Source organism: Corvus hawaiiensis, chromosome Z (assembly GCF_020740725.1).
Source record: "Corvus hawaiiensis isolate bCorHaw1 chromosome Z, bCorHaw1.pri.cur, whole genome shotgun sequence".
Lineage (NCBI taxonomy): Eukaryota > Metazoa > Chordata > Aves > Passeriformes > Corvidae > Corvus > Corvus hawaiiensis.
In genome coordinates, this window is record NC_063255.1 from 78,668,778 (window position 1) to 78,684,322 (window position 15,545).

General features: G+C 50.6%; 2 protein-coding genes and 1 long non-coding RNA gene across 5 annotated transcripts in view; 1 reads left to right on the top strand and 2 right to left on the bottom strand.

Annotated features, from left to right (window-relative positions):
* Positions 1-3,311: 3,311 nt before the first annotated feature.
* LOC125319919 lies at positions 3,312-4,214 on the bottom strand. The gene is made up of 2 exons (XR_007200936.1): positions 4,131-4,214; positions 3,312-3,712 (listed from the first exon to the last, which is right to left on the bottom strand). It is a non-coding gene; the product is annotated as an uncharacterized LOC125319919 (long non-coding RNA).
* Positions 4,215-4,764: 550 nt separating this feature from the next.
* Positions 4,765-6,592, top strand: RPS23 (ribosomal protein S23). Its single transcript, XM_048291686.1, has 4 exons — positions 4,765-4,856; positions 5,102-5,261; positions 6,067-6,187; positions 6,395-6,592. Exons 1-4 carry the CDS (start codon positions 4,853-4,855, stop codon positions 6,539-6,541), a joined length of 432 nt encoding a protein of 143 aa, XP_048147643.1. The 5' UTR covers positions 4,765-4,852; the 3' UTR covers positions 6,542-6,592.
* A 3,488-nt stretch (positions 6,593-10,080) lies between these two features.
* The window catches only part of ATG10 (autophagy related 10), a 61,488-nt gene continuing 56,023 nt past the window's right edge, over positions 10,081-15,545 (bottom strand). For 2 of the 3 annotated variants that reach the window (XM_048291859.1, XM_048291861.1), the window contains 3 exons: positions 13,012-13,109; positions 12,621-12,740; positions 10,081-12,248 (listed from right to left, as the gene is read on the bottom strand). In XM_048291859.1, the coding sequence (XP_048147816.1) occupies positions 12,236-12,248; positions 12,621-12,740; positions 13,012-13,109 (231 nt within the window). In that variant the 3' untranslated portion in view covers positions 10,081-12,235. Of the gene's footprint in view, positions 12,249-12,620; positions 12,741-13,011; positions 13,132-15,545 lie in introns of those variants that run through there. The other variant, XM_048291863.1, reaches the window with a different exon arrangement.

Here is a 15,545-nt window from a genome sequence, read left to right on the forward strand (position 1 = left end):
AGAATGATGACAAAATCAGCATGTCTGCATTACTGGGCTTTAAAAGAAAGTCTGAGTAGAGCCTTGCATGCAGCAGTCCTGACAAGGACAGGGTTAGAGGAGCTCTTGTGATTCAGTTGCTCAGTTGCTGTTGTACTTTTGTCTGGTTTGTGAAGAAATCAACCAGGAAAAGCTTCATTTTTGAACTTTTTGTGGGCACAAAGGCCAGAAATGAACCACCTGCAGGGCAAAGTCAATGGGAAGTCAACAGAATCCCAGAATCCCACAATCCCTGAGGTTGGAAAATCCCTCCCAGCCCATCGAGTCCCAGCTGTGCCTGATGCCCACCTTGTCCCCAGCCCAGAGCACTGAGTGCCACCTCCAGCCCTTCCTTGGACACCTCCAGGGATGGGCACTCCAAACCTCCCTGGGCAGCCCCTGCCAAGGCCTGAGCACCCTTTCCATAGGGAAATTCCTGCTGCTGTCCACCCTGAGCCTCCCCTGGCCCAGCCTGAGGCTGTTTCCCCTTGTCCTGTTGTTTGCAGCCCACAGGATGGACTATGGTAGGCTAAAAGTGTCCAGCATTCCAAGTAAAAGGGTTAAATTGTTGTTTATCATCCTTTTCCCCCCCCCATTTGGAGATGAGGTGGTGATGGTGATTGCTCCTGATACAGAAATCCTCCTTGGATGATCAGGCAGCAAGGTGCCACTTGTCCGCTCCCCATCTCCTACCGAGGCAGCCCAGACATTCCCACCCCCAGGAAGGAGACACTGCAGCTCTTACCGTACTTTAAACAATGCTTTTTTTTTTATTTACCTGGCAGGAAAGGTAATTATATTCAGTTCAAGTCAGGCTCACAGTTCTGTCAGGGCTGTGAAGCAGTCAGAGTGACAGGTCAGACGTGGCACCCTGCCCATCCCCAGCGTGTCACCGCTGTCCAGCCACCCTCTGTCACACAGAGTGACCACAGGGATGCTCATGCACACCCTGGGCTGGCAGCTGTGCTGCCTGGTGCTGCAGCAATTGTGCACACGCTGGGTTTGCCTGCCATAAAGATGGATAATTTCTCCCTGTGGCTGCGTCTCCCCGGGCGCACACAACACAGATCATTTCCAGCTGTTTGCAGTCACCTCCCAGGGCCACATCAGGTCACCACGAAGCTTCCTAAATTAACCAAAGTGTGAGGTGTCAGCCACTTTACAGGTTTGACCACTGAACACAACAGTCCATCCTTTCACTCTAATACATGGTTGTTGTTCTGATTCGCAGCGCACTGACAAAGCTGCAGAAGCATGGACAGAAAACTGGCCTTTAAATACAGAAAAATCTTGTCTCAATTCCAACACAATCCTCCCTCTGGGAAACTAATCAGGCCAAAAAGCCTTTCTGTGTCCTTCTGGGATGGGATGCAAAAATTAATCCTGTTACAGCTGTTTCCTGCTTCCCTGTGAGGGTGGGCAGGCCCTGGCACAGGGTGCCCAGAGCAGCTGGGGCTGCCCCTGGATCCCTGGAGTGTCCAAGGCCAAGCTGGACATTGGGGCTTGGAGCAGCCTGGGACAGTGGCAGGTGTCCCTGCCCATGGCAGGGGTGGCACTGGATGGGCTTCTGGCTTCCATCCAACCCAAAACAGTCTGGGATTCTGGGATTACCTTCTGCTCCCTGTGCCCTTCCCCACATCCCCAAAGGATCCCATCCCTGAGAAATCCCCATGCAGACTCCAGGCCTACCTCCACCTTCAGGGAAGGGTCAGGGGGGAAACTACCCCAAAAAACCCCACAGAAAGCCCAGTGTGTGTCACAGCCCAGCTGTCCCCGGTTGTGCAGCGCTGCAGGATGCCTGGCATCAGAGATCAGATTATACTGGGAGTTTTAGGATAAGTGGTGGGATTTTGGGTGGATTTGTCTGCTTGGCCAACCGAGACATTTAATTTTAGAAGCGCTTATCTGGCAGCACTGCTGCTCTCCAAAGACAACAGCTGCCCACAGTGCCCTGAGGGCTGTGCCCAGGGGAGCTCCTGTGAAAGGAAGGAGTCCCAGACTCTCTGTGGGTCCCAGAATCACAGAATGGTTTGGGTTGGACACTCATGGTCACCCTGCTACCACCCCCTGCCATGGGACACCTTCCAGGGACACGCCTTGAGGCCACCTGTGCCTGCAGACCTCTCACTCATTAGCCTTAATTGGCTTTATTCTTATTTGTTGTCTCAACTAAAACAGCTGTTCTTAACTCTTACTACTGACTGTATTTCAGTTATTAAACTATTCTTATCTGTACCCATTTTTGGTACAATTCCCCTTCAGGAGAGGGATGGGAATGAGGAAGAGGCTGTGTAGTGTTCAGCAGCAATCTGGGGTTAAGCCATGACATATTGGATCAAAGAAAACCCCAGCACTAATTTTGGAGAATGTGGTGAAATTAAGAAAAGCTGTCTTAACAGAAGTGTCCCAAAGTCCTAGTGTAGTTTAAAAGAAAGAGCAAACCCCAAAGCAGCTTCATGGCAAACCACCTCTTTCCCACATCTTGACCTCTTAATGAGTATTTGTCCAATAATGCCAGTTTGTTACAGTACATTTATGTTATATTCACCAATTGCCTTCCTAGCCAGCTTTTAAGTATTCCTAATTCCTAATACACCTAACACTGTAAAGCAAAGCTGCAGCACTTTCACAAGACAAACTTCCCTGGTTTTAAAATTATCAAACAGAAACTGCATTCCAACATTGGAACTGCATCTTCAAGAGCTGCTTTTTATAATCTTAATGTTTTCTCCTCAAAGTCTTAGTGGGGTTTATGGTTTTCGCTTGAGATTGGTTGAGGTTTGTTTTGCGGACGCAGGTTGGGTTCTTATAATATTTAAAATTTTTTTATTACTTATTCTACAAAGACTGAATGTAAAACTAGCCCTACATAAACACACAAAGTGTGCATTTTCTACTTAAGCCGTGAGCACAGGCTGTGTTAAGAAATACGTGTTTATATGTAATTACTGCCTCTTCAGAGTCATTCCCAAAAGGGAAGGGAGCGTTCATGACTTGGATTGATGCAGTTTGGCAGCGTGGACTGAGGCAGTTTTCAAAACTGGGAAGTACAAGCTTGTTTGTGTTACAGGGCTTCACTGTGTGCAGATCTGCTCGCAGGCAGCGCAGTAACTCAAGTCACAATGCCCCTGGATCCTTGGAAAATGCTCCAGGCCATGTTGGACAGAGCTTGGAGCAGCCTGGGGTAGTGGAAGGTGTCCCTGTCCATGGCAGGGGTGGCACGGGACGGAGTTTAAGGTGCCTTCCAACTCAAACCATTCCATGATTCCATGGAAAGCTCGAAGTAAGAATGACAGAATCATCTAGGTTGGAAAAGATCCATAAAACCAATGAGTCCAACCATCCCCCCAGCACGGCCAAGGCCACCACTGCCCCGTGTCCCCAAGTGCCACATCCACACAGCTCTGAAACCCCTCCAGGGATGGGGACCCCACCCCTGCCCTGGGCAGCTGTGCCAGGGCTGGACAGCCCTTTCTGTGAAGGAATTTCCCCAGTATCCACCCGGAGCCTCTCCTGCTGCACCTTCAGGCCATTTTCTCTTGACCTGTTGCTTCTTCCTGGGGATAAGATCCGAATCCCACCTCAGGACAGGCTCCTTCCAGGCAGAAATCCTGGCTCAAGCCCCACCAGGCCTCCTGGGCACGGTCCTCGCCCAGCCCAAACGCCTTCCGTCCGCGGGACTCGAACCGAGGACCTGAGGGACTCGAACCCAGGACCTCCGGGACTCGAACCCAGGACTTCCGGGACTCGAACCCAGGACCTGCGGGACTCGAACCCAGGACCTCCGGGACTCGAACCCAGGACCTGCGGGACTCGAACCCAGGACCTCCGGGACTCGAACCCAGGACCTCCGGGACTCGAACCCACGACCTGCGGGACTCGAACCCAGGACCTGCGGGACTCGAACCCACGACCTGCGGGACTCGAACCCAGGACTTCCGGGACTCGAACCCAGGACCTGCGGGACTCGAACCCAGGACCTCCGGGACTCGAACCCAGGACCTGCGGGACTCGAACCCAGGACCTCCGGGACTCGAACCCAGGACCTCCGGGACTCGAACCCACGACCTGCGGGACTCGAACCCACGACCTGCGGGACTCGAACCCAGGACCTCCGGGACTCGAACCGTCCATGCCAGGGATGCCGAGAGGCCTCCGTGCAAACACGGGCCCGCTCGAATAAACAAACCCTGCACTTTTACCTGTCACTGACAATAACCAGATGATCTTTCCTCGGCGGTTCTGCACACCAGTAAAATATCCAGGAGCTCCTCTGCGTGGGCTGGGCAGCCTGGTGTGATGGGAAAGGCCCCCAGACTCAGCCACCAGGCATCAGCTCGTCCCTGTGGCCAGGTGAGGGTGAAAAGAGCTGGGGCGCTAAAAGCTGTGAGATTGATTAGCGTGCGTAGAAAGCTTTTTGGGAAGGGGTGTAACGCTGTTGGAATGTAAAAACACACCCGTGTAACAAATGGTATATAATCTAAAGAAGTGAGCACCCCGGTGATTGGAAGAGAGGCCCCCGATGCCCGTGGTGCTGTAATAAGCCGAGGTCGGTTTTCTAAGTCCAACTTTGATGCCAAAGTTTTCCTTCTCGGTTTTTCTCTGAGGCCGGGACTCGAACCCGCGGCCCGGAAGCTGCCTGGGGTCCTGGCTGCGCCGCCCTGCCGGGACTCGAACCGCGGCCTCCGTGCTCGTCGGGCTGCCCCTCGTGGTGCCGGTCGGTATTTTGGTCAGGCGCGGCGCGGCCAGCCCCGCGGGTCCTGTCGGGCGCGGCTATAGGCGGCGGGCGCGGCCTCTCCGCCCTCTTTTCTCGCTCGGCAGCCGCGCGGAGAAGATGGGTGAGCGCCGCGCCTGACCGCGCCGGGGCCGGGAGTGGGGCTGGGGCTGCGGGATCCCCGGCGGTGCCCGCGGCGCTCCGCAGGCGCTGTCCGCCCGCCCGCAGCCGGCTCGGTGCCGTGCAGGCAGCGCTGCGGGCGGTGAGGCCGCGTCCGCCATTACCCGCCGCATGTCCGCCATGGCCTCACGCTTCCTTCCCCTCACGGCTCCTTCCCCCCCCTCACCCCCGTCTCGTCTCGCCCCGCAGGGAAGTGCCGAGGCCTCCGCACCGCTCGGAAGCTGCGCAGCCACCGCCGGGACCAGAAGTGGCACGACAAGCAGTACAAGAAGGCGCACCTGGGCACGGCGCTGAAGGCCAACCCCTTCGGGGGCGCTTCCCACGCCAAGGGCATCGTGCTGGAGAAAGTGTGGGTGCTCCCTCCGGGCTGGATGGGGTCTCAGAGACCCCGAATACGGAGGAATAGGGATTGGGGGTGCTTTTATTCCTCCCCCAAGAACTAGGGGAAAAAATGCAGGAATTTCTTCCAGAATTGGGGAAAAAAACCAAAGATCTTGGGCAAAAGTTAGTGAAAAAATAAAAAGGGAGGGGTTGGCACAAATTATGGCAAAATTAGAAACGTGGGGTTATTTCGAAAATTAAGGAAAACGGGGATTTTGGGCAAGTCTTGGCGAAAACAAATTTCTTGTAAAAGTAGGAAAAATAGGGAACTTCAGTCAAAAATAAGGGAAAAGGCGAGGGGTTTTTTTGCAATGGTTATAATAAGGGCGTTAGGCACAAATGAAAGGAAAATTGTGTTTGTGTGTCCTAGGTCCTACCTACTTCTGCCTTTTTTCCCTCTCTTTAATAATTTATAAATTTCACTGGGATGCTGCCAAGGCTCTGTTTTTTTGGACACGGTTTCTGTGATTTGGGTTGTTGGGGAATTTTTGTCTTCTGGTTTTTGTTAGCATTTTAGTGAGTTATTCTGGAGATGATTTAAGTTTCTGTTTGGCTTTGGAAGTGGTATTTTATGTATTCATGTATAAATCTGCATTAATATATACCATGTAATACTGATTGAATATTAATTCAGCACTTTTAAACAGCTCACAGGTGTTGAAGTACAGGTAGAGTTTACACTGAATACAAGGTAAAACAGCTAATTGTGGGTGATAATTGATGACCCTCCTGGTTCTCCACACTGATCTCTGTGCTGGTGGTTTCCCTTGCAGTGGCGTTGAAGCCAAGCAGCCCAACTCTGCCATCAGGAAATGTGTCAGGGTCCAGCTCATTAAGAACGGAAAAAAAATCACAGCTTTTGTCCCCAACGATGGCTGCCTGAACTTCATCGAGGTAATTGTCAAGAAGCCTCAAATGTTGTGAGGAAAAGGTGTGAATAGCAGATTTATTCTGTTGGTGCTGATTCAGTCTGTTAAGGGGTTTGTGTGCATGGATTTTGGCCAGCACCCTCGGTGTTCCCAGGCTGTCTGGGGCAGGGTGGGAGGTGCTCAGTGCCCGGTTTGTGCCCGCGTTGGGGCTCACAGCCCGTTCCTGTCACAGGAGAACGACGAGGTGCTGGTGGCTGGCTTCGGGCGCAAGGGCCACGCCGTGGGCGACATCCCGGGCGTGCGCTTCAAGGTGGTCAAGGTGGCCAACGTGTCCCTGCTGGCCCTCTACAAGGGGAAGAAGGAGAGACCCAGGTCGTAAATGCCTCACCAGTGTGACAAGATCGCCAATAAAATTTTTGGTTTAAAAGGAGTGCTGTGCTCGTTATTCAGGGGGTGCTGGAGGAGGAGAGGGGGTGGTCTCAAAAATCTTCCTGTAGAAACTGAAGTAATGTTTCTTCCTAGATCTGGCCAAAGAAACAGCCCAAACTGTAATGTTCTTCTGGGACTATTAATCAGGAATCAAAACATCCCCTCAGGGGAGTGGAAGCTGCATGAATTTTAATGCATAACTTTAAAAAAAAGCCGCCTTCACATCAGAAATGGTCACTGGAAGTGGTGGAAATGGTGTTTGTGGCAGCAGTTCTGGCCTCTGGTGTGAGCACAAAACTCCCCAGCTTTGTGCCCTGAAAGGATTATTGAACCATCAGCCCAAAGAGTTTCACCCGGTGTTCAGTACAAATTAACTATGGTTATTTTGGGGTGAGTCTGCCCAATTTGAGGATACCGGTTTTAGTACACTGACTTAGGTGTCTCTGAGTTTCTACCTGATTAGCCCAAAGAAAAATACAGAGTTATTCAGAGGCTTCCTTAGTGAAGTAAAACCTCAAAATCTTTACTTAGCAGAAGCCAGAGTGTGAACACTTCCCTCATTACAACTGCAGCTCATCTGCGTGGTGAGGGAATGGCTCTGCTGCAAATAATTCATATATTTATATAGAAATTGATGCAGAAGTCAATAATTTATATGACAGTGGAGTAGGAATCTAAGAACACGTTGAGAATCTCTCCGGAGGTTCGTGTGGTAGAACCGGGGAAGGCAGAAGGGCAGGGGACTGTCTCTCCTCGCACTTCTGCATCTCCAAATTCCAAAGGAGGAAGACTCAGCGGGCGCTGGAGCAGCTCCCGGCCGGGCGCTGTTGTGAGGCCGCGTCGCCACCAGATGTCGCGACAGGAGCGGGGAGGGGGACAGCTGAGAGGGAAATGCTCGAGCCGAAAGCTTGTGTGGGCTTTGACAAAGGAAACGGGGACACTCGGCCCAACGGGGCTCCAGAGCAGCAGGAGAGCAGCCCCGGGCTGGGGAGGGGCAGATGGAGAAGCGCTGGGGGGCTGTGGGGGAGACCTGGGACTCCAAACCCCTGAGCTGAACCCCAAACCCCTGAGCTGGGAGCCCAAACCCTCTGTGCTGGGACCCCAAACCCCCTGAGCTGGGATCCCAAACCCCCTGTGCTGGGATCCCAAACCCCCTGAGCTGGGACCCCAAACCCCCTGAGCTGGGAGCCCAAACCCCCTGAGCTGGGAGCCCAAACCCTCTGTGCTGGGACCCCAAACCCCCTGAGCTGGGATCCCAAACCCCCTGAGCTGGAACCCCAAACCCCCTGAGCTGGGATCCCAAACCCCCTGTGCTGGGACCCCAAACCCCCTGAGCTGGAACCCCAAACCCCCTGTGCTGGGACCCCAAACCCCCTGTGCTGGGACCCCAAACCCCCTGAGCTGGGATCCCAAACCCCCTGTGCTGGGACCCCAAACCCCCTGAGCTGGAACCCCAAACCCCCTGTGCTGGGACCCCAAACCCCCTGGGCTGGGACCCCAAACCCCCTGAGCTGGGCTGGGCCCAGCGTGGGCAGCAGGGCAGGGGGGATTCTGCCCCTCTGCCCCCTCAGCTGAGCCCCCACCTGCAGAGCTGCCCCAGCCCTGGGCCCAGCTCAGGAAGGAGCTGGAGCTGCTGCAGCCAGGCCAGGGCAGGCACCAGGATGAGCAGAGGGATGGAGCAGCTCTGCTGGGAGGAAAGGCTGCCAGAGCTGGGCTTGTTCAGCCTGCAGAGGAGAAGCTCTGGGGTCACCTCACTGGGGCCTTGCAGGGCCTGAAGGAGCTGCAGGAAACCTGCAGAGAGACAATTGCCAAGGGCTGGAGGGACAGGACACAGGGAATGGCTTCCCAGTGCCAGGGGGCAGGGCTGGATGGGAGATTGGGCAGGAATTGTTCCCTGGCAGGGTGGGCAGGCCCTGGCACAGGGTGCCCAGAGCAGCTGGGGCTGCCCCTGGATCCCTGGAGTGTCCAAGGCCAGGCTGGACATTGGGGCTGGAGCAGCCTGGGACAGTGGGAGGTGTCCCTGCCATGGCAGGGGGTGGCACTGGATGGGCTGTAAGTCCCTTCCCATTCCAGCCATCCTGTGATTCTGTGATTGTGCCAGTGCCCAGGAATAGCTTGTTTTACCTGGACACTGCAGAAAGAACTCAGAGAAAGATGACCTGAGCTAAATATCACCACCAAGTCAATATTAGAGGGGTTTTAAGCCTAATAAATATGTGTTACATACCCCAAAATCCTCCAAAACAGAGGGGAATCCACGGCTGGCCATGTTTCCACCTCATCACCAACACACAATTAGTATTTTCTGTTATTAAAGCAGTTGACCAACCATCTGACACCAGCAATACCCGACTGAATAACGACGCTGCTACAGGAGATGTTGTTTTCTAACACACTTGAGAAATGTGTTAAGAGGCTGCTCTGTAAATCCATTCTCTGTTCAAACACAGCAGTGAAATCCTCTCTCGCCTTAAGGTGAATTTGTCTTCAGGAGGTGACAGCTACAACGAGCTCTCAAGTGGGGAACTGAAAGCTTCCTTGTGGTGCAGGGTTTTTTAAGATTTTAATGAAATCCAGGAGATAACAACATGTGTGACACCTTCCTAATCCTGCGCACTCAATACAGGGTTACTTTTGCAGCTCTAAGCTTCAGGTACGTATTTTTTTTATTCTAGGGGGTAAGAACTTATCACTAAAAAAATGCACTAAATTCCTTGAAACACTTTTAAAAGCCTACATGTTACTAAAAATAGGTATAAATACCCATACACACGCTGTTCTCTAGAAGAGAGTATTTTTGAGGAAATAATTGCAACTTCACCATTCAGAGGGAAGAGCAATCGTCCTTCCTTTGTGCTGGAACTGAATCTGTATGTGTGCAAAATAAATACAGATGTCCAGACTCGTGAAACCATCATCATCATAGCAAACGGGGCAGGGGGGGAAGTTATTGAGAAAGTCTCACTGAAATTCATGGAGCTGCAGCAAGAATTCATCCTGATTACTTCTCTGTACTTAGCTGTAGTTAAGTATCTCCAAAGGAATGTTCCTGTTAGTAACCAATGCCAGGCAACCTCAAATCTCCTGGTAGGGGGTTAAATTCTTACCTGGTCATGCTGACACAAACGAGGGATTATGTACGTGGCTACCAACTGCATTCCACAGAAAAACACATTTTTTGGCTGAGGTGAACTCATAAAATTACTTCCTCTTGATGATGCTGGCAACCCAGGGCAGGTATGAGACTGTTCCCCTACAAGAAGTCCCCAGAAGTAAAGAACCTCCCTCAATGTGTCTTCCCAGATTACCAAAGATGAACAACTGAGCAAATTCACAAATCTAAACTGGAAATTTTCTCCTTGGTAGGATGCAAGAGTTCAGATAACGCATGTAGACAAAACCCAGGCTCAGATCTAAGGATCTTCAATAGGTTCACTACATAATGAATCACAACATAAAATATAATCACAAAATAGTGCCACAATTCACTTGATTTAAAAAAACATATACGTATGATTTTTGTACATAAAAATTCTTTAAGATAAAGTCATTAAGGTATAAATATAAATGAGAAACTGGGTGCCTACCTCCCACCCCAGCCATTAAAAAGGAGATATCCAAACAGGCTTATTTATCTCCTTGGTCCCAAATATTTATGTTACCCTGTATTTGTTCCTGTATCTAACCCCCATGTATTTGTACTAACCGAGCTGAATTTTGGTGTTCCAGGCAAATTTCAGGGAAACATGGATACTGATGATGACACTGCGCTGTCACCTCGTTGTTTGTGGTGTTAGGAGGTTCAGAGTCGTGGCAGGGCAGCGAATGCTCTGTTTGCTCTCCCATTTCATGGTCCTCATCATCAGCCCCTGTCTGAGGCACTGAGGAGGGGTTTGGAGGGACCTTTTCAGCAGGGAGGAAGCAAGGCAGAGACAGCGCCAGAATCTGGGAGCAGCTGGAGTGCCCAGCCAAGGGAATGTGTGGCTGTAGGATACCCCAGTGACCCCCGGGACAGGACTGTGACAACGGCCTGGGGCTGTCCCTGAGAGAGGAAATCCTGAGCGCAGTACAGTCTGCAGGACCCTGTTCAAGTAATCCTCCTCCTTGTTTACAAATGCTAAATTAAGGTAGAAAGTAATGGATGTTGAGAATTTTCCCATGTCAAATAAAAATATTTATTCCCCTTTACATATAAATTCCACATTTTGAGGGCTGAGTGCTTCTACTCTTCTGTTTCAGGGTATGACAAGTGAAGATCACAGAACAAAGGTGAACATTTAACAGCTCTTAAACCTGCTGTTACCTCTTTCTGTTGGTTTTTCCTACTGTGTAAGTCTCACTTAAATTTAAAAATGGGCTGTGGATGCAATTATCAAGCATGTCTTACCAAAAGTGTCAAAAAAATCAATGTAGCTGTGGGCCATATTTTGTAAATCTTACACAGAAGAAACGGCTTTTCAGGTTGTTATGACCCTGAACAAAATAAATTATGTGCTTTCATTATTAATTCCAAATGACTGGCAAACAAACTCTGCACCAATGGAATGTGAAGGACTGCACTCTGTATTCCATGTCCACCAATGACAAGTAATGGAAGGTAAAAACATCATCTGAAAAACCAGAATCTGGATGCATTTCACACGGATGTGGCACGCACTGGACTCTGTGTGCAACTGACAACTGCTGAATGTACAAAGTGAAATCTGTGGTTCCATCTCAGCTGCTCAGGCTCTGTTTTATACTGCTAATAAAATGGGATTGGGAGAGAAGCCAGGATGGGTGGTAGGGAAGTTCCTTGTAATCTGGCTGTCGGTGGCAGCACCACCAGGCAATTCCCCAAAAATCAACAGCTGTCAGGGGAGGCTACAGAAGCAGTGCAGGGTAGGGAGCAAACTTGTGAACAACCACAAGTACAATGAGAAACACTAATTGGGAACAGCAGCAGCTCCCACGGGGCACAGATTCCCTCGCAGGCAGCGGAGCACGGCAGAGCCAGATGTTCCCCACGGCTGCTCCAGGCACCTGAGCTCCAGAGCTGGACGTGCTCTCTCAGCTGCAGACTCCAAGGGCTCTGTTTGTCACAGTCCCGACCCCGTTTGCTCCCTGATGCGTGCCGTGCCTGGGATACTCCCGGGATGAGGATGTTCTGTGGGGTGGGGAACATGGGGGTGGGCCCTCACCAGGCTCTGCTGGAGAAGGTGGTTCCCAGGTGACGCAGTCTCAGCCCGTACTCTGACTGCCACAAGCTCACACCACGTCCCACAAGCATTTCTCTGTTTATATTGCATTTTCTGCCCCACAGACGGTGCAGATTTTCTAAAGATAGGTTCAGTAGATGCAGCAGCTCGGCTCTGGCTCGTGCATCTGTGTGCAGCCTCACCAAGGGCACAGGCACAGCAGGCAGGACATGAGCCACTTCAAGGGCCAGTGCAGTCACAAGGGGGTCAGGGCTGGGTGGTGCTGGGGAGGCATTACCACAACTGCAGCCAACTCCCACCATCATCAGTGCTGAGTTCTGGCCAGAGAAAGGGCCATGAGCAATCATTTCCACACTGCCATGGCTGACCAGCCAGGAAGGATCCTTCACCTTCATCCCCAGGGAAGTCTGCAGCAGCTTCATCACAGTCTAACCACCACCAGTCCTTCAGCTCTGGGCTCTGGAGAAGTGACAGCAAACACCAAAAAGGGATTACATTAAAATCCTTGCAGCAGTTATGCCAGACCCCAAACCCTGTGCTGGGGGAACCAACAGAAAACACTTCTCCACACCTTGAGAGAGACCCCAGGACATCAGGGACCCTCTGGACCAATGAAGGGTGTCAGCAATGGGCTGAGCCCCTCTCTCTCTGCACAAATTTTCATTGCAAAGCAAGTGAGGCAGCAAGGCAGACAGGTAACAAAAACAGGGAAAGGGGAGTCTCAGATGAACTGAACCACGAGCTTCAAAGGAGGAGGTAATGGTTCTGCCAGTTCCCCATCTGATCTTTGTAAAAGGAGGATGGGAGAGGAAAGGCTTCCTTTTCTCTTACCTTTCAACCGAGTCAGTGTCTGTGCTCTGCTCGGGTGCCAGCTTTGCGTAACTCAGAGGCAGATTCAGGCCCACAACTGGGCCTACAGTACTGAGCCACAGTATGATGTAATTTGTGTGTCTAGGGGGAAAAAAAAGACAAAAAAAGAGCCATAAACATATTATCCTGGCTTTTTCTGAACTGCAGACAGACTCAACAGTCACAACTTCAGATGGGGCTATTCCTTCATTCTTCCTATAGCAAATATATTTTAATGTTCAGGTCTGAAGTGACAATACAGAAATCTCATTCTGCTTGGACCAAGGAAGTAGTTTTGGCCATTTCCACTCTGCAGCTGATTGACTTCACCTGCATTGCACAAAGCTTTGCAAGGCCCAGCAGTGCCCCTCACCTGTGGTGTTTCTGTGAGCTACCCAGCACAGCAGAGATGAATTCATTGGTTCGGCAGGGGTGCAGAACAAAGAAAGGCTGCCCGAGGATGGGGTGCTCCTAAGGGGGAACAGAAGTTGCTCTGTTACGGAAGGAAAGAACAGAAAACTCATCACATGCATTTGGAAAAGACAAGGCAAGGTGCAATCAGCCCCTGATGCAACTTTTCTCACTTCCGAATCTTAGCTCACATTGCTCTTCCTATGACAGTCATGACAAATTAATATATACTGTATATATTACACATCATTCATACATATTGTCTGTTAAAAGGGAAGCAAGACCAGGAACCAGGCTATTGGCACTATATTAGTTAAAATCTAATGGTTTGAGAAAGTATCTCAAAGTTACAGTACCAGCATTAACCTGGCTGCAGAGCGGCAAAGCTACTGTGTAAACCAAAGTCTGATCAAATGTAACACATACACCCATCCCCTCAGGAGAAAAGGTCTCCAGCAACCCTGAGCCCTGGTATCTTCTCAGGCTGGTGCTGGGAGATACGCGTGGTTCAGTTTGGAGAGGGAGCAAGAAGGGAGAAGGAAGTGCTCCCAAGGTGGCTTTAACTTCCACTACGTGGCATATCCTCGTTTTAGGCTAAAAAGAGTCTTAAAGCAGTTGTTCTCCAAGAAGCCCAGTCAAAACTGTCCTGAGGAAGAACAGAAACTCGTGTTTTGACTGCTGAGCTTGGAGTCAGACACAGTCCCTGCCACAGGGCTGGCTCTGCTGTTTCTCGCCCCGTCACTGTGGACATGGCACGGCTGCACACTCAGCCCAGGGCTCCACAAAGCTTTCATGTGATCCACATCATTTCATGTGATGAGCAGGACAAATGTTCTATCTCAGAGCCACAGCAGTGATCCCATCAGCTCCTGCACAGGACCAGCATCTCCCGCCGCCTCGGCGTGTCCCAGGGAAAGGATTTTCCTTCAGTGCTGCCCAGGCCACCAGCACAAGCAAACCCCAGCTCATCCCCACACACGAGGAGCAGGGAATGCCACACTGGTGCTCTGGCAGGGATGTCCCCTGTCCAGGCTGGCACAGCTGCAGCCGGACCCCTGAGCTCTGAGGGGTTGCCTCAGCTTGGGCTGAACTGCTGGCATGGAAGAGAAGGCGCTCACAAAGGCTTCCTGATACCCAGGAAAAACTCCTCCTGCAAGCAAGAAACACAGCCTGGAAAACCAACCAGAAAAGCCTAGAAACAAACCCCGAATCCTGCCATCTTCAGCAGGTAGCACGTGTTCAATGCTATTAACTATTAAACAGGGGCTCTCACAGCTGAAGGACACTTGGTTCTGATGCTGAAAATGTTCTCATGAGGATCAATCACTTCATGTCTAAGAGAACTTGAAAAAACTTCCAGAAGTGTCAGAACATACAAAAGAGTGTTCAGAAAGCTTTGTTTCACACTGCAAACAGGTAACTTGCATGCTACCATACGCTGTTGTTAAAAGTGAATTGATGCACTTTTTCTTTGAGAAAAAGTAGTATTTTGAGTTAAAATCCCTTTTTCACTATCTGCTAGCTCAAATTCACTTAGGCCTCCAAATGATTCCATAAAACACATGGATTGTGACAATGGTATTCCTTAAAGATAGCTAAAAAACATGTATCGTTAAAATAAAGAATATTTAAGTACGGAAAGGTAACAAAAAAAAGTAAATTGTGCAAAAATTTCAGCCACCTCCCTTAAACAGAAGAATGCAAGAGGCAGCACACTCCCAGAAAGAAGAGAGAAGTAACCTGGGTTTAAGTGACTTAGCTATTTGAACATGGCATGAAGATAATTCCCAAAGCTGAATATTCAGCCTGAAGTTATTCCCAACCATCCTGACCCCCAGTATTTGATTCTGCTCTGCAGGTCTTGCTTCAGGAGAACACCAGCGAGTGACACACGGAGGCCAGACCTGGTTTTTTAAAATAGCTTATTAGCTTTACATTCTACATCTTTCTTCTTTTAGTCCTTCCCCTTCTTACAGCATGACAACAGAGTGACACTGAAACCATTCCCAAACTCAGAAATTCCATGCTACTCAAAAGACAGGAACATGTCACACACTGACAGGAAAGCCACAAAAGTACAAGAGATCACAAGAAATCCTGAGCCAAGAGCCATTAAGGAGCAGCCTTTAAAAAGGAAAAAGGCTGAGGTGGGGAGGAGAAGCTTGTGGAGCATCAGGGAAAACACTCTGAGAGCATCAGCTGTGATTCAGTCAAAATCCTGCCTTCCAAATCCTGTACACAATGGCATCCCTGTGAGGCTCTGATGTACACTCAAGGTTAAACCACTGACACAGCAGCTCTGAGGAGGAAGCACGGGGATGCTGCCAATAAAAATGCAGGAGTTATCAAAACCCTGGATGATTTCAGAATTGCTAATGGGCTACAGAGCCTCTCCCTGCCAGGCTCCAGCCCGGGGCTGGCCCAGGAGCCCCCCTGCCCTGAGAGAGGGTGGAGTGTCTGCAGTGGGATGAACCCCAAGTCCTTCTCAAACACTGT

What these genes read in the sequence shown, in the direction of transcription:
- RPS23 (XM_048291686.1), top strand. An exon ending in GGCATCGTGCTGGAGAAAGT is followed by an intron (nt 5,262 to 6,066) that starts GTGGGTGCTCCC and finishes TTTCCCTTGCAG; the next exon opens with TGGCGTTGAAGCCAAGCAGC. An exon ending in GCTGCCTGAACTTCATCGAG is followed by an intron (nt 6,188 to 6,394) that starts GTAATTGTCAAG and finishes TTCCTGTCACAG; the next exon opens with GAGAACGACGAGGTGCTGGT.